The sequence below is a fragment of the Wyeomyia smithii genome, chromosome 1, assembly GCF_029784165.1.
Source record: "Wyeomyia smithii strain HCP4-BCI-WySm-NY-G18 chromosome 1, ASM2978416v1, whole genome shotgun sequence".
Taxonomy (NCBI): Eukaryota; Metazoa; Arthropoda; class Insecta; order Diptera; family Culicidae; genus Wyeomyia; species Wyeomyia smithii.
Genome location: NC_073694.1, coordinates 15,372,048 through 15,396,753, shown reverse-complemented (window position 1 = coordinate 15,396,753; position 24,706 = coordinate 15,372,048). Strand labels below are relative to the sequence as shown.

Below are 24,706 nucleotides of genomic sequence, written 5' to 3'. Positions count from 1 at the left end.
TCCGTGGTATTTTGACTGTGAGTAAACATAAAGTTTTATTGACCAATATTTTAGAGGAAAAACTAATAGGTGTATAGTAAACTATATATCGTGTCGTGACTGTTAATACAAATTGCTTATTGATTTGCTGTTTCCTGTGAGTGAAAACAGTAAGTCTGTACTGATATTTCAATGAAAAACTTATGATATAGTTCCCAAGTAACACATGCAACATCTTTTACGAAAAAAATGAAAGGAAAAAGTTATAAATAAGTCATAAATAAGTTACAGGGAAAACATTGGGTTTTAATTCACTCGCATTGATGTTTTAAATCGGAATGATGTTTTAAATCGAAATAACAAGTTGAAGTTGTAAATACATTACGAATTGCTGTAAAATCTGATTTATAACATGTTTATAACTAGTTTTTTTCTTGAGAATGCAAGAGAGACAACAGTGGTGAATATGTGTTTGACAGCAAAACGTATTGTGGAGACAAAATTGAAAAATGCCCGCAAAAGTTGTAGTTCAGTTTTAAATCAGTTGTAAATGTGATTTGATGGTGTGAACTATTTCTTCTTCATCAAATACAGTGCAGATCAAAAATACTGTTATAATATTCAAAATTATATAAAATATTTAAACACCCAGAGAATTTATGTTTGATTAAACATGAATAATAAATTTGACAGTAAATTATAATCAATAAATTTATCATTCAATTTACTTAAAACCAGAAAATCGTTTGATTTGTTCGGCCATGATTTGTTTCAATTCTCTTTTTTGTCTTGCTCAACGATCTTCGGTTTTATTATTATTATTTTGATCATCGTTAATAACCTCAGATCAATGTTTGAATATTTCTGTTTTACTTAAATTCCAAAATATATTATTTAATGCGTGGTTTAGTTAGGAGAATTTTTATATTATTTTCTCTACTACAATAATCAAGATGGTGACGGCGAATTTTTTTTATGGATTTTGGTAGCTTTATATAGCCTTGCTTAATTGGTTTCACGATTCCATCTCCAAATTGTGGTAGAAATTACTCCTCGCTTGATTTGCTAAAAGAGTAAGAAAGTTCGAATAATTAGTACATAGTGCATGACATCTTAGTTCACCTTGTTGTTTCAATGTACATTTTCTTCAATTATTTTGCGATATTTTTACCGAAATAAACTTTATAGATAGTGGTCATATAACGGACAAAATCTTTGGGCAATCGGTGTACCCATTCAACGAATGCTAATAATCAACATGGCTGCCTCGTTAGCGCAAGCGGCGTGCTAAAATAATATTCAACACCATTATTCTGTGCTAAAAGCACGTTTCATAACATAATCCTATCGAAAATATATACCTGAGGCTCATTCCTCTAGAGTTCATCTGTTACTTTTTTCTTTATTTCAAATTTAAAAAAAATATCATATTGATTACTATCATATTGTGGTATTTTCGAAGCGCGTAAATTTTAACGCAGTACAAGGCAAATATTCACGACAAATCTGAAATCGCACGTTGATTTATTGTATTTAATCACTATACCAACACCCTATTCTATCAATGAATTGTCTTGATAATTTCTCAAATGAAGAGCCATGATTATTTTCGTGGGTCATCTGTTTTGTATGTATTAGAAACAATCATCAGCGAGTGAAATTTCAACTCATTTGTGCAATTTGTTTATGACCTATTAATAACAGGCCACCATTTGTTGGTACTGGAAATGTAAGAATGGTGGTTATAGTCGTTATAAAGTTGTTTTATATAAGTCGTGTGAACAATTCATTTGAAGTTGAATACATGTTTTATATTGGCTCCGCCCCTTGCGCTTTTTGAGTTGTTAACAAGTTGTTTATAAGTTTATACGTTATTGTTATAGTGACAAGATTTGTTATATATCAATTACCTAAACTTATTAAAGACTAACCGTGTTACTTGGGTTAGCTTCAAAATTTGGTTTTTTGCTTAAAGGTAATGGCTCGCGATTAACATTGCAGCTCCGATACAAAACGGCTGATTGAAAAGCTTTAATATGAAGGCAAAACTTTTAAAGAAAGAGCAGCAACTATCGGCTGCTCACAAAATACGGTAACAAAAGCCCTGAAATACCGAAAGGACACGAGGGTGGAAAAGGAAAACTAGTTCTAGGGATAACCATCGAATACTGAGTTTGGTGAAAAGATGCTTTCCTCACATCTACAGTAGGCTGTCCCAAAAAATAATCGATGTTGAAAAAGTCAAGGTGCTCAGTCTCAAATTGAAAGATAATGTTATTTATGGCATTTTTGTAGAACATTTCGACTTTCTAAAAGGTCGTTTTCTGGTTGCCCAAACGTGATTTATGAAATAATGATTTTTTTCAAGCTACAAAACCACTTTTTTGCACTTTGGGACACCCTAATCTACAGCCATCAAAACGGAAAACGATCGAGGACCGCTTGATTGATTGTAAATACCGTGCTCGTGCTACCAGACAAACTCCTTTCGCATCAGAAACAAATCGCAAAAAGACTGGTATTTGCTGAACATCATCTGGAGAATCCGAACCTATTGTAGGGGGCACTAGACCCTCTAGCAAGAACCTGTGATATTTTGCTATTCTACTTACGGCTGTTCATTAACCTACGGTCCGATCGCTCGCGATGGCGTTCAGCATGTTTCAGGCCTTACTTTTAACTGTTTGCTTACATGCACAAGGATGTGCAGGTTCTCGCAGTTCTTTGTTTCCGCCCAAGCTACACACAGCAGAAGGCTGTGTATTAGTTCGCATAATATACATTTGCTTTTATCCCCCAGTAGGAGACTTGTTCTTTTCCGGGGAACTGTAAGCTAATAGGGGATGAATGATGGGTGACGTTACATCCTCCCCCACTACGGTATGCTGTTAGTCTTCTGGAAGAGAAAGATTCACATTGCCCTGTCACGCTGGCCTTTGGGTATGCCTAATATTGTTACTATTTTATTGTAACAATTAAGTTACTTTAAATGTTGACGTGATACGTGAACTAAATGGGAGAGATCCCTCCTTTCATCTAGGGCCTGTCTGGCCTTCGAAGGAATCCATCAGCTTATCTGGATACTATTATAATGCTCGTCTGGTGTCTTCGGCGTACACATCGGCACACCTGGTTGTTGGTTTCGTCCTTATGGACACCTGACAAAAGGTCCAAAGTCGGTTGGCTCGTTGCCCTTGACCGACCGTGCATAGTTTCTAAATGCTCGTTTCTGAGCTATTCAGACTTTGCCTTTTTATGATTGGCTTCTTCGTGAAGACCTCTCTTAAACTTTCTAATAATGAGGAAAGCTCTCATCCCTATAACCTCAATATGTATCAATGCCCATATTTTAAACTCTCGATGCTTGTGTGTCGTGTGAAACTAAAGTTCATTGTAGACGGAGAAGAGACCTCCGAGTCGATCGGAGAGGTCAAGTTGACGACCGCGCACAGCATACGCAAGGTCGAGAACTGGGCGCACTACAGGAAAATGGAGTTAGAGCATCATAAGACGGAGGTCGTCTATGTTAGCTATGAGATCTAACAGTGAAGAGGTTGCATGAAACACAAAAAGCCACTTCTCGACGTAATACTTAATCGTCGTTCCGGTAAGATAAGAGCTAGAAACTGGATGGGTTTTAGTGGTTCAACCCAACTTTCTGAGAGCTCAGGTGTTTGTGAGTAGATTTCCACGCCACCTTGTCAAAAAAAATTCATCGTTGAAAGGCAGCTTTCGCAATCAGAGCTGAGTTGGTTTACTTAGCACGGGCGATAAAATATTATACCTAATTAACCAGGAATATCTATAAGAGTCTGGTTCCGGTTCAAATGTCAAATATTGATATGCAACACACATCAGCGTTGCGTGGCACCTTCTCCTATTTGCTTCCATCCGACACGAACAGAAGATACCACTTGTCGTTTCAAACCGCAACATAATACGGGTTATATTGCTGCGTGTGTGAAAGCTTCATTGAATAAGATTCCTTTTTTGAACATTCGTATCACATAGCAAATAAAATCTCTTTGCTTCTGTTGAAACTAGTTCAAACATAATTTAAAAAAAAAACAAAAGCTGTAGAATAGCAAAATAAGCTTCGGGGCAAACAAAGCAAGCTCGTGATTGATTAACCGCTGCTTTACTAAATGTAACGTTCCGCGAATCTTTTGAAAGAATTGAAACAAAATTCATCCAAGAGATCATTCAAAAGGTCTTGAAAATCTTGAAAAAGAAGTACAGAACTCAGATGATATTGGCTTCATTCCAAATGCGGTAGAAAGAGACAAATCCATTCTCAAAGCCTTTAGACTCGTCAGTCTTTCCTGTGCTCTGTTAAAGACAATGGAAAACATATTGGACGACTTTATCAAGTCAACAAGTTTGGTAAAGTTTCTAGTGAGTTAAAACCAATTTATTTACCATTCAAGTAAATCTGCAGTAACGACACCACAATCCGCACAAAAACAACATAGTTGGTTTCCACACTACTCCCCAATGCCAGATCCGGTTGAACCAGAGTGTCACTTTCGTGGGACCGGAGGAAGGGCAGCAGGCTCTTCACAAGGCATTTTTTGTCATTGATTTGACCGTTGATGATGCCGGTCATTATGAAAGGCTTACTGATCTAGTCTCACTCACAGATCACATGTCACAATAAGTACTTCTTGGCAAATTTGTTGACTATCTTCTTCTAAAACTTTTTTCGAACATCCAGTTTGGACTTGCCGACAAATACTCGCAGTACAGTTTCCTGACGCAGGATTTGGTCACCGTATTCTGTTTATCGGTTCGTTTGGGCACTTTCCTCATCTTCAAAACAGGGAGTCCGTGGCTCGCCGCTTAGTCGTGTGGGTCTCCTTGACGAATATTACCACACGAGATACTGTCGAACGGTCGATTCCCAAATGTTTCGCGATTTACCTGTGGGACTGGCCTGGATTTTCCACGACCACGCCCATAACTTTTGGTTGAATCACTTCTTGCTTGAAGGCCATCTCGATAACTATTTGACAAGTTATGACAAAATTTTACACTTTGCAAATAATCGTCATTTGCGGAAAGTGTTACTTTTCTTATTTGATTCAATGAAAACGGCGGCTGAAGCGCATCAAGAGTTAAAAAAAGGTTCACGATATTGCTGCTCTGAGTGCAACAACGTGCCGTGATTGGTTTCGTCGCTTCAAAGACGTCAGATCCGGCCAAAACACCGCATCTTAGGCCTTATGGTGTTCCTTGATGAACGACGCAACTTCCGGTAGGCACTTCGTACAATAAATTTCCCCGTTCACGGCCAGTCCGGAGCGAAAGAAGAGCAGGTTTGACATCCTTTCGTGGGTGAAGTAAAATACAAAGTGCCCTGCCAGTCGTTGCCATCCACGGTGAGGCAGGTCTCTTCGTTGCCACGTAGTGATTCAGGCGCTACTGCTGCGTTATTACCTGCAGCCTGCAGTACTGTTACCGAAGCGCGTTGTTTATGTAGTGCTAACACGAACGTCTGTATAAAAAACAGCTTCTTCTCTTTTCTACATTCGCAATCCTAAAGACAATCTTCCAAATAATGACGAATCGTAACACGGAGTACATTTTTCGTTTCCTTTTGTGATGCTCTGTTGCCAATACGTTCTCAATGTGATTATCGGACTGGCAGCGCGAATAGGTATCACGAACAAATAGCAACAGAAGACAGTAAAAAAAAGACTGTACCATTGGCAGTCATGAAAAAGAGATTTTACATTATTACAACGCTCGGCTTAATACTGTCAAAGCCGTTAAAACTTACATAGAAACACTCAAATGGGAAGTTTTACCTCATCCGCCATATTCTCCAGATATTATGCCGTCCGATTATTACTTGCTCCGTTGGATGGTACATGATTTGGCTGAACAGCAGTTCTGCTGATATGAAGACATAGAGCATTAATGGCTTGATTCAACACTTTAAAGAAAGAATACTTTTATCGTAATTGTAGTCGAGCTTTGTCGGAATGATGGGACAGAGTTGTAGCTAGTGAGGCAGTACTAAATTCCACAACAAGACGCATGTCAAAATTAGTTATGCCTTGAACTTTTTACATGAATCCCTAAATCAAATGGTTGATACCGAAAGTATAAAAATTTTAGTTGTAATGAGCGATGATAAATAACTGAGTAAACTCAAATAACACCGTAATTTTACCGATCGAATACCAAGGTTCACCGATATCTCTCGCACCATTATAATACTCAATTCCCGCCTCTATCCAATCCTAATACAGTTGTTAATCCGAAAAAATTGCGCTATCACTTGTTGGGCTAGGGTGATCTTTTTTTTCTGCCTTCTTGTAACTTATAACTTCGAAGCTGGTCATCCTAGGACAGCGAACCTAGAGAGAGAATATTCGCACGCATCTTCGCCCAATCGTAATGTAAATATATATATATATATATATATATATTTATTGTGTGGACTAATGTCATTGACACAGTGGATTATGTGTTTTTTTTCGCTTCTTTCGCTCGCCACAATTTTATTACACTTTTATTAGATTTGGTCCTGTTTACCGTCTCGTATCAAAGGCACCAAGAAGCCGTACACAGAAAAAAGGCACACACATATATCAGTCGCAGTCGTAAGAATAAGCGCAAAAAAGGACACATGATGTTGTACACTCCTATGTGGGAGTGGAAGTAGATTGAGGAAATTAAATGGAAATGGGAAAAAGACGGTAACGAGTCCGAAATTGCCTTCGTTGAGACTCTCATATTTGTTGCGCTGGGTTTTATTACGCTGGGCCTCCCGTCGTAACCTTCAATCATTCTTTGATGCGCGTGTTGGAACCGTGTCGGCGAAGATAGAATTCATCCCCCCAGGGCATTCTAAATGATAGTGCAATGAAAGAAACTAATTGAATTATCGAAGGTTTCGCAAGGTTCGAGGCGTGGAAATTAGGGTCTCGCAGCGATGATTATCGACTATTACACTAAGCTGGGGATTGGTGTAGCTTTACCTAGAAGATCTCAGCAATAAAAACTGTAACATTCGGAATGTCCACTATTAAACCTAGAATGCACCCAACCGGGAACTAGTTGGAGCACCCACTTGCCGCAACACACAATCGCTCGAGAGGCTTTTCTTGACAGTCGCTTCCCGACACTGGCATTCTATCCAGATCCGACCAGGAATGAAGAGTGTCGTATGTACTTCATATCAGTGCCGTCGGTAAGCAAGAAGCGTATCATAACACGAGAAGGCATTTCTCATAAGGTGTGCTGCACTTACTTTTGCTGCTACTGCTGCTGTTATGCCTCAAGTGAGTTGTTGTGGGTGGGTTATGAAATTCCTCGGTTTCCACTTCTTTGACATCCCCAGCAGCCAACAGCCGGGGGTCGTAAGTGGAGCAAAGGTATAAATGCAAAATTGACTTTGTCGTGGTTTCATAACCGCAGTGGAAGTTCGCTGTTTCCGGACCACAAAGTTATGTGCCTGCTGCCTGCTGAAGGGACGCTAGGAAATCACGTGGAAAATTTTGAATAATTTTCTCGAGCTCTGATCAAGCATGACACATGTTTGACGAAAATTTTGTTTGGGGTTTTTCTTCGTTCGGTACCGGAATTTGTCGATTAAAGGGCCAAAATGTTATCAAAAACTAACAGAAGCATTCAGATTTTCACTGAAATGCTCAAAATTCTCAGAAACGGTTCCGAAGGTGAAAAAAATGGTTTTATATTAGGCACGAAAAAGACAACCAATGCTTATGAAGGCCATAATTCGCAACTATGCAACAGGCAACAAAATTATTATCATCAATGAAATATTAAATAGCGAGAATTTGTAGAAATACTGTAAATTCTTGACAAGATTAAATAAAATACTCGTCCGAAACTCATCACAAAGTATTACACAAAGTCGCGAAATATTACCAAAAATGCACCTTAAGGCTGTTGGAAAGTCGTGAAATATCGTCAGAAAATGGGCTCAGAGTCATCAAAATATTTTAGAAAGACTCATTAAAACACGCTAACCTCGCCGAAACGACACTAAATGGTAAAAAATGTCTGCAAGCAATAGAAAGTTTTCAAAAATAAAAAAAAAAAGTGCGTTCAGGAGTCGCCAAAAATAACCCGAAAAAACCTCAGAGAGCAATCAAGTTGCTGTTAAAGAATTGTCGAACTCCGTGTCGCTAATGAGTTAAAGTTTATTAAAAAGATGCAAGGAAGTCGCCAAAAATTCACTCGTAACTCATCAATAAGTTCCCATTAAATAAATAAAAGGTTAAACAGTCGCCAGACAGTTGCCGAAAACGACGATAGAAAGTCGTCTAAAATTACAAAAAAAAAAACAATCAATCAAAAAGTTGTGGCAAAACAAAAAGAATTTGTCATAGAACCGTTAAAAACTAATCAAAACATCAAAACATTGAAATGAAAATTAAACTAAATAAAAAAGTTGTACAAAAACCAACAATCTACATGAAGAAAAAAATTTCCAAGACTTCGTAAAAAACGGCAAAAAGTATAAAAGAGTATAACAAGTCTTTGCGTTTCGCAAAAGTGAGAGAATGACATAACTTGAAAAAAGGCGAGCCACTTACAAAATGAGTAAGAAAGGTCGTGAAGCGAAGTGATTATTCTTATCAAATTATTCATCCACATTTTAAGTGGACATTTTTTTTATGATTTTTAACTCCGCCATTCCCCTTCGTGGACTACCAATATAATCCGTGGACATTCGTGGATGTGTAATGTGAATGGCCCTTAGGAGCTATTGAAAAATTGAACAGAATGAGAATCAATTAAATACAGCATGAAAAATAATCGGAAATGGAAAAGTTTTTATAATGGTCCCGGAAATTCTCAGAAGTTATAAAAAAAAAAAACAAAAAAGTCACCAAAAATATCATAAAGCCAACGGTGAAGGTCATTTAAATATCATGAAATGGGCTGCACTCACTTCTACTGCATCGAATTCTTATTCACGATTAATTTTACATTTTATGTTGAAAAAAAAAAAAAAATGTTCTGTGTTGTCCATATATTTTTCACTTTAATTTACCTCTTTGGCTTTTCCTTTTTTACCGTTTTTTCTTATTTTCTTTTTCTCTATTTTCATATTTACTATACTTTTCTGTCTTTTCTACAGTTTTTCTTTTCTTCTTTTTCGTTTTTTGTATCACGATGCATTTATTTACTTGTTTTTGTTTTATCTTTGTTCTGCTTCCTTCTTACTTATTCGTTTACAATTCAACTTTCGTTTTCACCTTAGTTTCATAATTGCTTTTATTTCCATTGTCTTCTAGTTTTTTCTTTGTTTTTTTTCTACTAATTATTCTTTTCGTTTTCCGGTTTTTCTTTCTCTTTTTTCTCCTTCTCTTTACTTTTTCATATTTTCATTTGTAGTTTTTAGGTTCTCAATTGTTTGATTTCTTATTTTTCTACTCTACTTTCGACTTTCGAATAATTCCTTATTTTATTCCTTATTTTTTCTCCTTGTTACTTTTTTTTATTACACTTTTTTCATTACACATTTTTTTTTCTTCTTAATTTTTTCATTTCCTTTGTTGTCTGTTTTGTATCGTCTTCTAATCCCTTTTTACCTTCTCTATTTTATAATTTTGCTAATCATTTCGATTTTGAATTTTCTCCCATTATTGGATTTCCTTTTCTCTTTTATTTTCTAATTGCGCTGTTTTGTTTTTCTTAAAAAGTTACTACGATACTATGATCTAATAATCGCAATGGAAAAGAAAGTCTTCAAACACTAAAATGTTCAAAACCGTCAAAAAATTCCTCCAGAAAAATATCAAAAAGTTAATCAATAGATATTTAAAAAAATCGTTATTACATATGATTTGATTGCAGGTCGAAAAATTTCAGTTGAAATTGTTGAAACTCGTGAAAAAAACTGATGTACGAAAGTCACCAAAGAGTCACCGATAACTCATCAAAAAGTTTCCAAAAAAACACATTAAAGAGCTGTTAAAAAGTTGTCCAATGAAGAACCAAACAGTCAATAGGCAGTTGTTAAAAACGATGATAGAACGTCTTCTTAAAGTGGTTGGAAATAATTTAAAAAAATATTCGAAGTTAACCCTCTAGTGCCCAATGCCGCCATTTGGCGGGCTTCAGTCAAACCTCTAAAATATAATGATTCATAGTTATTTTATCAAGCCCGGGTAGAAATTACCTTGGGCACTAGAGAGTTAAATAAGATAAAAAAATAAAGAAAAAGTAGTCAAAAACCTGTCAAAGAGCCGTTAAATACTAATTTTGGAATCGTAAAAAAAAACTTTTGGAGCATAAAATGAACGCACGTTCAAATTTAAAAAATTTAAAGTTTGGTTAAAAAACTACTAAACAGTTGTCGAAAAGCAACAAAAAAATTAATTCAGATTTTTTATAAAATTAAGCTCAAAACCTTCGAGAAACGGTTCCAGAAAAGATCTAAATAAGAATAATCTCAAATTGAAGTCAAGGAGAAGAAAAGATTTTATTTCAGAAATTGAAAATTACCAGTTATGTAAAAGAAAAGAAAATTAATATCACAATCAAAAAAGTCTTCCAGATAATAATAAAAATACTACGAAATTTTCAAAACCCGTATAATAAAACAAATCAGAGACGCATCAAAATCTCATTAAAAAAAATCGACAATATATCATTGATTCTTGTTCAGTTTTGACGTATAATTTGCTATACCGGAAAACATATAAAAAATGCCAAATATCACCAAAAAATGTCTAAATGTCATAAAGATATGTTTTAAAATTAAACAATCAAATTATTGGTGTGAAGCCGTAAATTTCAGTGATAATTCTCTTTAATTTTTTTTTTCAAATTTTTCATTGTTGGTTACATTGAAAAGAAGCGATAATTTTGGACTGCCATTTACCGATGACACGGGATGACTCTAGTTCTCTTGTTATTCACTGCTCCGCACAAGCTATTAGCTGTGGCCAAATAGCTAAAATACACACGACGCAACAGTTCCGGACAAAATTGCTAACATGTCCTGACATGTTCAGCAATACTGTGCAGTGCTACAGTCTGCCTGTTGGTCCGTCTGCTGTGGAACGCTGCGCTCGAATGAGTCGCCTGCTCAGCCTTGCTGCGCTAAAGTCAGCTGCAGATAGAGTCAGAGTTGCTGTAGTAATTAGTTATCACGAAATCACAATTTTACGTATTTTGGTTGACGCCTCGATAATTTTCAACCAATTGCTGTAATAATGAAGGAAATCAATTGAAAACTGACTGAATTTCAAACATTTGAAAGTGGACAAATGTCACAGTCGTGACGCACTCGATGCTTTCGGTTTTTCAAATCGTATCCATATGTTGTCGTTAAACGTTATTCTACGTCAAAAGTTGTCCAAAATCTAATAGAAAAAAAATAAGATGATAAAACCTTGTTTAAAAACTTCACTAAGGTACAAAGTCGTCTGGAAGTTGTTATTCAAAAAATCATACAAAAATAGCAAAAAAATTTCATCAGAAATTTGTCCAAGAACTGTCGAACAAAAATTAGGAGGCCAAAAATCAACAATGTTGGTAAAAATCGTCAAAATTTATCATCAAACCAAGCATAAAAGTTGTCATATTATTTGAGAGCTGTCCAAAATCTAACGAAAATGAAGTGAAATTTAAAGGGGCCGACGACGTCTCTTGGCTTCAAATACTAAGGAACCCGAGGTCCTTATTTTTTAATCATTCCCAAAGTATGAAATCGCTCGTAAATTGTTTGGCGGGTAACACCTAACACCGAAACGTTACCTTTAAAGCGACGCACCTTTAACGGCACGTTTTTCACTTAGAGCAGCATTTCCGTAAACTTTTCTTAACACTCGATGCGTTTCAGCCGTCGTCATTTTTGAAATCGGATATTTTTACACAACTAAAGGTATATGACGCCACAGTTAATTCGCTGATGTGTCAAAGCGGTTTGTTTAATCACGTTATGGACATGTCAAATTCAACCAGCACCAGCAATAAAAAGTGTCTAACAGTGGAAAATCGTCGTGTAAAATTGCCAAAAAGTCTTAAAGAAACAGACTGGAAGTAAATCCCGATTTTTTAATAAAATGAGGCTCAGAATCGTCCAATAATAATCGTCCAAAATTGTTGAAAATTTGTCAATAAAAAAGTCGTAAAAATGTCGTTATTTTTTCTCTATGACAAAAATTGTACAGATACTCAAGAAACTTGACAATTTTCCAGTCTGCGCCCTTCAATTCTCAACACGCACTGTAAGCAGTCGGGCTAGAAAATTTTGAAACCGGCCTCTGAAGCTGCGGTCACAACAGAAGATGCCACATATCTTTAAAATATAGATCTTTGACCAATATTGTCATACAGATATCACCGTTTTGTCTTTGAAGTCAAGTAATGATTTTTCTCAAAAGAATTAGACTTAGCTTAGACACGAACCCCTAATGTGACAGCAGAGTGCAGAAGCTACGTGTGTGAAATTCAATGCGCTGCAAGAATGTCCTGCACAATCCTGATTGGTGGTAGCAGGAATCGATTTCAATACCGGTACATCTTAGATTTTATTCTCTCCTCCCATGCAGCTGCTTTGCGGTAACCTATCGCGATCGAAGATAATTCGATTTGCCCTCAATTGCCTTCGCATTGACGGGTCAAGTAGGGTTTCGATAGCCTACGTGAACGTGGTTTAGATTCGGTTTGTGTAAGAGTGGTGGAAACATTGACTTTATTTTATAGAGATAGAAATTTAATTAAAGTGTAAATTTCTTTTTTTTTTGTTCTTGTGCAGAAACACGGTCCCCGGATGAAGTGTTCCGCGTGCAAAATAATTGCCCACGCCAGCTGCATCTCGGCGCTGATGGAGCGAACCCAGCTGCAGTGCAAACCGACCTTCCGGGACGTTGGCGTGCGGCAGTACCGGGAGCAGACGAAAACCACACACCACTGGATCCACCGGCGGACCGAGAAGGGCAAGTGCAAGCAGTGCGGAAAGGTGAGTTTGGTTTGTTGTATGGAAATTGCTTGCGATTTAGCTAATTGATGCTGGATGTTTTAGAGTCATGGAGTATTTCAAACAGTAAAATTTATTCCCATTTTTCTGATTGAATTGATCTTCACTACTCGATGTTATCTTAGGTTTTATGTAATCTAATTAAAAAACAGCCTATCATATTACTATATTGTGCGCTAAAAATCTTGCAATGAACGCCTCCAATCGAAATCACACGAAAAGAAAATTGCTCGCCTGGTCTGCATCGAAGAATGATTAACATCCTGGGGAAGTTGCAGCTTTCTGAAATTATTTCGCTGTTTCATGAAGTTTCTAAAAAGAAGAAAAAAACAACAACAGAGAGCCGGAAGCAAAAACCTGTCGGCAGTTTCGCCACCAGGCAATTAGTCATATTTCTTGGGGCTCAAATTTCCCGTCACAGCCAATAAACTTTTTGATTGGTATTGCCTGCGCTCATTCGCCCACAGGTGCCGAGTTCCGGCGGCAGTCGGACCGAAACAAACCGGAGCAGCAGCAGAAGCAGCGGGAGGAGGACGTGACAAACAAGTCCAGGCAGAATAATTACACAACTTTTCAGCGCGCCTGCAAGTTTCTGGGCCGTGCGAGACCGACCGACTGTGCCGCCGAGGGCCGGCGGCGCTGCTGTTGCTACGGGGAAATTCACCGGAAAAGTCTTTCCGGTGGTATCTTATTACCCCTGCTTCCCTTCTCCTGCCAGCGTTTTCATCGTGTTCATCGTTCGAAATGAAATTGATGATGATAAAATTTCTCGAGAAAATAAAGCTGAAAATCGCCACGATTAGGTTGCTAATGGCATCCGCTAATGGGACTGTGAATGTGCGTGATGATTTTAATTTTTTCAACATCTTCCTACCCGTAACCTATATTTCATGATAGTACAGGATAAATCATCACGCGCCCCCATTGCAACCCGTGTAATTTAATCGTGGTATTATTTTGGCGTCGATCGGTTCAGTAATTAAATCAAGTTTAAATTCATTAATCAAAACTGAAAAGCTGCAAATTTGACAAACGAAGCAGCTCGCGATATAAACCCACTTTTAACGTCAATTGAAATCTATTGTGCAAATATGCCAAAACGCAATTCAATTTAATCCTTTGCAGAAAGCAAACAAACAAAACAAAAAACGATGGCCTAAATTGCAATTTGCACCATTCGAAAGCCCCTCTCGTCCCCACGCTGGCCCCCGGACGAGTCGGTTTCAATTTGTTTGGCTCTCAACTCTCACGCGAGTGGCTGCTGGTTGATTCCAAAATAGCCCACCGAAGGCGGAAAAGCTTTCAGGCCCCCAACACCACCGACAGCTGAAAGGAACTAGGTCAAACTGGAGTGTGCCACTGTTCGAGAGGGCGGGAGGTGGATTATGTCCTGAGCCTAAATCGCGTGAATTAGCGCGTGTGACATAAATACGAATAATAATTCCTTCCGCAATGACGCACCCCGACGAATTTCAACGAATAATTTCGGGGCGATGGTGCGGGTGACGGATCATGTCTTCATCATCCTACCACCCAGTGATGATTATAATAATCTGTGATGCCGAATAGGGGGGTAAAAAAGGGAAGCTATTAAATTGTACTTAAGGGTTCACCGAATTGGCCCCTAACTGAGGCACAGATTTGCGCTGTAGATTAAGGATTTTACTATTGTCGGTTTTCTGGTGAATAAGGTTCTTACCATCCGTAAAACAGAAAATTTAACAATCACTTTATAGCGACGAGAGGTTTGGTCATAATCCGTTTTTGTGCAGATTTACCTGACAGGTTGAGTAAAGTTTGGAACCGGAAAAAAAGTACTTCGACAAAACTTAAATTTACAAGAAAGCGACACAGTTCCGGCAGCTTAAGTGTCTTTTTTTTGCCCGAGCACAACTTTTCAAAATTGGCTTCCTAAGCGGTTGTTTTGTTTCCAATTTTTTTTCACGAGAATTGTAAAGTTTTTTCCGAGCGTACTACCGGTTGCCAACGGGCAACTGAATAAGCAACAACACGTAATTACATTGCTCCAGTCTATTCCAACCTGAAAAGAGGGAGAGGGCTTGGTCCAAATGGAAAACTTTAGCCTACACAGTTTCGCAGCCGCTTTGTTTCCGGGCGCTTCTGCCTCCAAACAAACGTAGTCAAGTGCTTTTCTGTTGTTGGTACGCGTGGCCGGCGCGGAGGGAGAGGAATGAGAAACATGTTGTTCAAATAGCTGCGGAATGATGATGAGATGTAAGATTCACTGAAGAAGCAGCGTTTTGTTTTAAAGAAGCTTTCAGCTTTTCAGGGATCCCGAATGGGAAGACGAAGAACAGAACTTTGCTCTTTTTTCATGAGCACAATGTAGAATTTAAATTGTGCGCAAAAAAGGCCTAGCAGAGCAGGAATGAATAATGTGCCTTGGGACACAAAAATTCTTTTACTGGCAGCAAGTTCATACATTCATTCAGTGTTACTTGTAACTCTCCTGATGAAGGAAGACGAATGATTTAGAAGGTCTTAAAATGATAATTGTAGTTTAAATTCAATTTCAACTCTCCCATTTTGAAACGCAATAAACAAGCTATTAAAATTTTAATCAAACTCAAAGGCAAATCTGAGCATGAGCATGAGCATGAGCATGATTGACCGCCCGCGGTTGCTACTCCAACGGATGATGCTTGGGACTAACATGCATCTTCAATGCGTAAAAACTGGTGACCTTAATCTTTATATAAGGCAATACCAGCGCCGGCCGCATCCAAATGCAGGTCAAAGAAGGAGTGTGTATAGGAATATGTTGACGTGATACTCGCTTTATTGAAAGTCGAGAACACCTCTGCACTTCCACGAGAAATCACTGAGAGGTTGAAAAAAAGGGTAGGGTTCGCAGCTGGGTTCGTTTTGGTAAACGATGCGCTGAGTTCGAGTACCGGGTTCATACTAACGAATATCGCGCCTCCGAGTTCACTACATCCGCCGTGTAAGTCTTAATGGGATAATAACTTATTCTGTTTTTAAGTTCTCATAATAATTTTGAAGTTTAAAATTGAAAAAAATAATGACAAAAGAGGTTTCAAGCACATATGTGAAATTATTTTTATGATTGATTTGAAATCGTTTTAAATTTTTTTGTCGACACATATTTGGCATATTTTCTCACATAAGGTATTTGTTCCATCATTCATCCCATTAAGCCGACATTCACGAAGAATGTACGAATTAAACATCAAATTTTCACGAAATCTTTGAACAAATAAACAAATTACGCGTACATGCTCTCATAGAATCGCTTAGCATTGAAAGTTTAGTAAACTTAACTAGATTTATCCTGAATTTTGTAAAACAACCCGTTTTTCACAACGCTTCCATATTCACCTCAAAACATAAATCACTGCTCAATAGGCTGTCCCAAAAAAAAATCGATGCCAAAAAAGTCAAGGTGCTCAGCCCCAAATTGAAAAATAATGTTATTCATAGCATTTTTGTAGAACATTTCGACTTTCTAAAAGGTCGTTTTCAGGTTGCCCAAACGTGATTTATGAAAAAATGACTTTTTCAAGCTACAAAACCACTCTTCTACACTTTTTTCAAATCTGTTCGATTCCTACATTTTTCCATATATTTTTTTTTATTTTTGTGGGGTTGTTTTTGAATATTTTGCATGGTTTGGTTCAGCATCGCATTAATTATTTGACTCCCAGAGCCCACTGAACATCACAAAAAAGTGAATTTTTCTTATAATTTTCAGATAAAACCCTTCAAAACACATATAAAAATTTTTTTTTGATCTAGAACTGTAATCTTTACTGCAAAGCGGAATTTAAGACGAAAATTTACATGAAAAAGGATCCTTGATATCTTATCGGGGGGCTGAGATATCGGCGTTTTTACATGCGATGGAAAACTATGCATTTTGTCAAACACTAAAGCCACTAAAGCTCAATATCTCCATTGCACAGTGTTTTATTTTGCCGTTTGTGCGTATAATTTCCTAAATAGTGATTCAAATGTTGATTATAGCCATGCGGTGTGTTCGGAGATGTTTCGGGATATTCAAAAATGCATCTTTTAATGTAGAAAGAAGGGCAATCAATCCACCAATGAGTGAGATAAAAAATTTACTTTTTATTCAGAATGAGATAGACGCAAAGTGTCTTCGACAAAGTTTTAGGTTATCTTAAAACAAGAAACTTTACCGAAGACATCATGTCTCTATCTCTTACTTATTACGAGCAACATTGAGTTTTCTATTAGAAGGCACGAAAGATCATAATTTTCGTTCTAACTTTTTTCGCAGATTTTTCCAAATTTTGAAACCTTCTACTAAGTTATCAGCCATCCAAAAACGCATTTGTTTTCTGAACATTGTTATTTTTTATCGCCCAAAATAAAACAGTAGTTTAACATATTTGTTAAAATGCATAATTTTCCATCACATAGAAAAATGCCAACATCTCAGCTCCTCGATGAGATATCAAGTATTTTTTTTCATGTAAATTTTCGTCGTAAAATTTCAGTTCCTGCTCAAAGTTTTTTTTATTTGTATTTTGAAGGGTTTTATCTAAAAATTATTAGAATAAATATTTTTTTTTGTGATGTTTAATGGCCTCTGAGAGTCAAAAAACTGAATACAATGCTAATCCAAACCAGGCAAGATATTCAAAAACAATCCCACAAAAATAAAAAATAAATGTACGAAAAAATGTAGGAATCGAACTGAATTGAAAAAAGTGCAAAAAAGTGGGTTTGTAGCTTAAAAAAGCCATTTTTTTATATATCACGTGTGGGCAACCTGAAAACAATTTTTTAGAAAGTCGAAATGTTCTACAAAAATGCTATAAATAACATTATCTTTCAGTTTAGGGCTGAGCACCTTGACTTTTTCAACATCGATTTTTTTTGGGACACCCTACTGCTCAATTATTCATCTCACGAAGTTTTCATATTCATCGGACTGTTAATCATCAATGAATCACAATTTCATGAATGAACGTAGCCGCAAACCGTCGTAGGTTACCTAGATATCCGATGAAGTTGTTTACGTGCGAAATTGGTAACCTAGGTAACCACTGCAGTGCTGTCGATTTACATAAATTATAATTGGAGTTTGGGATTTGTAAAAATTCATCTCATACATTTCTGCTAATTGTGTTTGGAAATTTGAGGTGAACATTTCAAAGATTTAAGTATTCTTAGTGTAGTGAGTGATTTTGTTTATTGATTAAAATGAAAAGTGGTCCGCTATGATGAAAAAAACATTGGGTTGTAACCGTATAGAGCAATGCGCGGAATTTGTTTTCTGAGGTTGGTGATAGAAATAAATGAGTTTTCGAGTGCAGATACCCGACTATAACATTAAATTTAGAGCTTTTGAGTGAGTTTTGGAGGATTCTATTTTATGAGAAATGTAATCTAAGATGAATCCACTGCATGGATTAGTAGATTGATTTAGTTAGAAAATATGCGTTTTTTCCCTGTTTGCAATATACGGGCTGAGATGAATAATAGAACAAGATAACAAGATAACTTGAGAAAATGTGTGCTATGCAATTGCACACATGTTTGTGGTATTTAAAACATTATTAATAATCATAATAGAACTATATTAATTATTAGCCTAAAAGTAATTTTATTGTTATTTGTCACTCTTAAAGAACATCAGTTTCAAGTTAGCTCTGGAAAAGATAAAGGGGATCAAGTATTTTTCGCGTTTTTCTTCCATTACTAACGTCGATGAAATCTAAGGTAAAAAATTACAACTGAACGAACCTCTATATTTTTACTTTCTGTGGGTAAAACAGATTTTGGAAACATCGAGCATACGAAATCATGAGTAACCCCAGGATAGCACAGAGATGCAATCAGCATCAGATCCGATATCAAATTGTACAACAAATTGTCCTTTTGAGGGCAAATGTAATACTAAATTGAAGAGTTTATATTATCTTGTTCATTCTTTACACTTCATTCAAATGCATTCACAATGGCGGTTGTAAATTCGACTTCAGCTCTTAGCTCAGCACGAAGTGAATGTTTTTTTTTTTTTGCTTCAGCAATTTTCAACACCCAGCAACAGAGTAATGAAATACTGTGTCTTCTGTGATCTGCTTTCATACGACACTAAACGCATAATTTAGCCTTGAAAATTGTCAGACCTTAACCCTCTAGTGCCCAGTGCTGCCTTTAGACGTTCTTCAGTTGAACCTCTAAAAAGCTTCAATAAGAACTTAAAAAATGTTTATACAACTTTATAGTGGTTTTTTCGAAGTCCGTCCAAAAATTAACTTGGGCACTAGAGAATTAACTATGCAAAAAACTGTATTGACAATGGTCAAGCCTTGTTGAAATGCAGATTTCGAATGATCGGATTGGTTGCTTAATGATTGCTTTCCCTCACACGGCTGACAGAATTATATACCTAGTAACCCGGGAATGTACCATTTGGGCTATACAAAAGTCTGCCTCTGTTCAAATCAATCATTTTACTAGTAAATGACCACTAGGATGGTCCTAACTAAGTAGTATAGCGGTAGCAGCAGTATACAGTGTTTTATTTGGCCGCGTTCGTGCTCTTAATCGAAAGCGTCCTCACATTTGACTTAAGTGATATATTTTAGTTGAAAAGGTTTCTATGTAACGTTTGCGGTGAAAAAATGAACAAAATTTGCCGATTTTTCATGGGTTTATCTTTAATCGCACTGACGAAACTACTCATGCATCATCAATCATAGTAACCCATGAGTTAACAAAGAAAAAGACAGCTGTATCAGTCAAACTCTAACTGTGATGGCGAAAAAAGTGAAGCTACTCCGTTCAGAAGAGTGCACTGCATACTAGATCAATGCTTCAAACACAGTGGAACAGGAAATGGTAAATCCTTCTTCGGTGGATACCGAAGGCAATAGCCTGCAATACAGTGTCTTTACATTTTTCATGGCGAAGTTCTTAAAACAGCCCACCCCGTGACGCAAAATATCATCAAATGTTCTATCGCAAACTAACGGTAAAAGACAATACGAAAAACTGAACTTCCGGGGCTGCTGCCTCCAGGACCGGATAGCTGGGTTAATCCTACGATGAGCGACGTGACAGAATAAAAAATACTCCAACGGAGCGTTCGAGAAATCGCCTTGGCAAGACGAACAATGCTCCAACGTTGGGTGCAGATATCGTCACCGCAGGAGTCCATGAGTAGACACCAAACGTTTGAATCCGCATTACAAAAAATGGAGATAAAACCTTCCTTTCCCAACGGATCCACTAATGTTTGCTTTCATGAGCCAAGTTTATTTTGATGTCTCGAAGGTAAAGCTTATGGAAAAGTTAAAACTGATGACTTGAAAGCAAACCTACACTAGGGTAGGTCTTCTGCTCGACACGCAACGAATAAACAATGGTACCACACAGCGGATATCTCTTTCATGTTACATTTTCTATTGTTTAATGGGGCGAGTGGTGTTCTGAATCATTGTTTATTCATATTTCTCGTCTTTTCTGACTTCCTTAAAAGTGTTGTAGCCATTTCGCAGTGGAAGCGTTCACAAGGTACACCGGTGATTATATTTTTTGTGTTGCATTAAAGTTGAAGAACTAAAGTTCAGCACTGTAACAGTTCGATTTTGATTTTCTGCTAAAAGGTGGAAAATGTTTTTCATTAATCGTTCATTCGCTAAGATTTATTCAGGCTTTTTCAATTTGTTCTGCCACAAATGTTTTTTTTTTAATTCTACGAATACCGTCGTTTGTCAGAATTTATAGATAAATTTGTTTGACATATTATCTGAAGCTTCTGTGTGGTAAGCCTTCGAAATTATTTTCAGAGTAGAATTTAAGTATTTGACTGGATTAGATCACATTGTTCATTTTGGTGGATTTAAGAAATTATGAGCAAATAAACATAATTTTGCTTGTGTTGAGTTAGGTAAAATTCGTGATGCTCATTTATAAACCACGAGAAACACAATATCAAAAAGTGTTAATTAGATTAAATTCATCACGTATGTAAAAAAAATATATATATGATATTTTGCTTTATATCACTATTTATTCAGCTATTTTTAGTTTGGCTGAGAGTTCGATCACCTTTGCCTCATTAAGCACAAAGAATTCCTTTGTAAGTTAGTTGTCATCAACTAGAAGCTGATCGTAAAAAAGTCTGGCATCAGAAAATAAACAGTTTCTCGTGCGCATTCAAATAATCATTGTCTTTTCCTACATAACATCAGTTTTGATTGAGTTCTAATAAGACGAGACAAATCAACTGTGTTCAACTCAACTCAATTGCTCGTTGAAAAAAGAAAAGACGACAAAAATCCTGATTGCTGACACAGGCGATAATCTGAACGGAAGGCACTCCACTCTGGGTAAATTTTCCCTACCCCAAGAAGACACTTCCTCTTTCCACTACCGGATCGCAGCAACTAAATAAAACACGAAAAGCATTCTGTTACTTCTCTATCCTATACTGGGCCCCTCCTCGAAAGAAATGCGACAGTAAATTTAGCAAATTCTCGATAGTAAGCAACAAGGCTAGACGAACAAAAAAAAAGTCACGGAACAAAAGTATATTGCGATGGTAGATAAGACGCGCATCTTCCGTTTTGTGTTTTTTTTTTATTTTTCCGATTACTTCACACGACAGCAAAAAATAATATCATGATGGCTTAACAATGATGTGGTGAATAGGTTTTTTCTCCACCCACTGTCTTCTAAGTTTATTATTTTTCGTCGTGAGCAGCACGAGCTCAGCGAAAGAAGGCAAGTTTCAGTTTCTCAATTAAATATTTCGAGAAGCAGACTTTGTTTCGAACATTTTTCTTTATTATGATAAACTCAACCGGAGATTGATTAATCAGCAACAGTCGGGGAAGTTTTTGCCATCAGTCAGTTGCGGAGAAAACAAATCGGCCGGAAGTGGAGGAACAAAACAGAAATATATTCGCGCGGTGGTAATGCAAATTCAACGCAAAATGATAAAATGGCATCGTTCAGTCAGTCTAGTCTAGCCGAATCCGGTGGCAACGGTCTATCAGTCTTTTCGCGAAGTAAACATATTTTTTCGCTTCATAGACTAATTCATCAACTCCATCAGATAGAGGTTGGGACTTTTTTGGTTGGGACTTTTTTCTACCTACAGATAAGAATACCTTGAACTTCAAAAGTAGGCTGAAAGTTTTTAAATTGAAACATAACTTTACTTGAGGATAAAGTTCCTCAAGGAATCAATATTGGACCAACAACTGACGTAGTGAAAACAATCAAGTCAAATAACTACATCACTTTAATACCGTTAAAGTGAAGAAATAATGTAGTTTCTCGCTGCTATGTTCGGAGAATCCCTCAAGTTATGCAAAACTCTATGCAAAGAAAGGGCAATATGGCAGGAATGTGCGACCATACTGCCTTTTGCATACACTCAGGCTCTCCATTCACTGCTAAAGTAAGTGGCTGTAATCTATCAACCAAACCCCACCCCACCACCCGTAGAAGGGACGCAGTTCCAACGCAGCGGAATTGAGGAAAATAGCGAGAGAAAGAGCCGGTAGGATTTGACATTTGCTATGCAAATCCCTTTCTTCGCTTTTACCTTCTATGCGAGGCATACGGGCGAACAGAAGAATCCCGGAAACAGAGTCATCCTGTTCGCCGACCGTGCCGGGGTTGATAAATTACAGATCCACTCCGTGCTACTACTTGCGTAGTCTACCAGTTGCCATCCATTATCGAAGCGCGGTATGGTTTCGGAATGAGATTTTAACAAGAGTTCATTAGGTAAAACCCACGCCGATAGCTGGGGTCTTCAATCTCGGGTCAGGTCGGTATGCGACAATGCGGGCTTTTCTTCTTCCGGTACTGGATTTCACTGTCCAGCTGGGTGGAAGTACTTGACTTTTACGATGGGTGGGGGTTCCGTTTTTTAATCGACGATCTGTTGAATCATTTATGATAGCGATGAAAGGAATTTCTGTTTCTGCTAGCGTTGCTTAGAACACTCCCAAGTAATATTATCTACGTTTTCAACATACTGATTTTTTTTTAAATTTTTTAACCTGTTCAAAACTCTATATATTTAATTTTTGACAATATTTACTTTGTATAAGATTTTGAAAGAATTTGGAAGAATTTGAAAAAAGAGATTCTTTTATACATAAACGAAGGTCTATGTAAATTGTTATTCATCAAAATTTCAAGTTACCACATAGGTGTTACTCCCGATAAATGTTATATTCAAATACATATACAAAACCATTCTGATTTAAATTGAAATTTGGCGCTGGATTCTTTTTAAGAAACTCATTACACGAAATATTGATCCATTAACGATGGCCCCCAAAATTTAGAAAAAAACATTCTTCCCTCCCCCTTGTCACAAACTATCACAACTTCCTTGACCCCTCTACTTGAATACGTCACGTTTTAGAAAGCCGTGGCAGTAACTGCAGCATTATTACTAATTTCTGAAAGACCATCTATATTCAGTTCCTCTTCTTCAATTGATTCGCAACCCAAATCTTCTCCACATATAAGTAGGATTGAGAGAGACTAAAAAATGAATGAATCATTAATAAACAAACATGCACGATAAAATAGAACTAACGAAAAAAAAAGTTTTTGCGGCTTGCGAAACTGAGAGAATGATGTAATTTGAAAAAAAGGCTGGGCTACTTGAGACAAACGTTAGAATAAACATCTTAAAGCGAGGTGATTGTATTTTTCAAATTTAAACTGTGAATAAAATTTGTTACAGTTGCACTGGTGTCATATTCATCACAACTCGATAATATTGTGCGTAATACTTCAATAATCAATCAATACATTGGTGTTCAAAACCCGTTCAGTGGTAACAAGAATATAAGCATATGAAAATGATATTGAAGGATTTCATGCCCCCTCTCAAATTAAATAGTTTTGTTTTGAAGGTGTGCAGACCTTACTAAACTAAGGAACTTCGCATACTATTATTTTTCTAAAGTTTATTTGACCTATTTTGAAATCGTTTTTTTTTAAGTTTTTTGTTTTGAAATTGATATAGCTGAATAACACTGGTCCAAAAATTTAAACCGGAAAAAATGAAATATTACAGTTAAATGTCGACCAGTTTTAAAACAATCCCGAATTAGCGTAAAAGATGTGAAAAAACGATACTACTACTACTACTACTACTGTAATCACCCGATTATATCTGTACCCGATTTTATCTGCCCCGATTTTATCACATTTTTCACCCGATTTTATCATCATAAAACATGTCATTAAAAAATGTCAGGGTGAACTGATTTTCTATTACGCTTCAATATTTTAGATTTTTTTTTCATAATTCTGTGTAGAATAACATCATTCTGGATGTAGCTTACATTAAAAATTCAACCGATGCACAATGTTACATTTTTCTGTTTTCGTGCGAATAATTGCATAGTGATACAAATGTTCATTATGACCGTATAATATGTTCGGAGAAGTTTCAAAATATTTGAAAACGCATCTTTTGATGTAGAAAGCTGGGTGATCAATCCTCCAGACGCTTGGTGTCTTAGGCAAAGTATTAGATGATCTCAAAACAAGAAACTTTACAGAAGACATCATGTTTCTATCTCTTACATATTGCAAGCAACATAAAGTTTTCTATGAGAAGGCATTAAAAATCGTTATTTACATTTTAAGATTTTTCTGGTTGCAATATGCAAGAGATATCAGCATGCTGTCTTCGGCAAAGTTTAGTGTTGTGAGAACATCTAATATTTTGCTTATGGTACTGCACTACAAAAAAGCAAG

General features: G+C 36.7%; 1 protein-coding gene across 5 annotated transcripts in view; it reads left to right on the top strand.

Annotated features, from left to right (window-relative positions):
• Positions 1 to 24,706, top strand: part of LOC129718983 (eye-specific diacylglycerol kinase) — a 431,099-nt gene that overhangs the window by 355,459 nt on the left and 50,934 nt on the right. For all 5 annotated transcript variants that reach the window (XM_055670277.1, XM_055670281.1, XM_055670276.1 and 2 more), the window contains one exon: positions 12,728 to 12,931. In XM_055670277.1, coding sequence (XP_055526252.1) covers positions 12,728 to 12,931 — 204 coding nt within the window. The remainder of the gene's footprint in view (positions 1 to 12,727; positions 12,932 to 24,706) is intronic.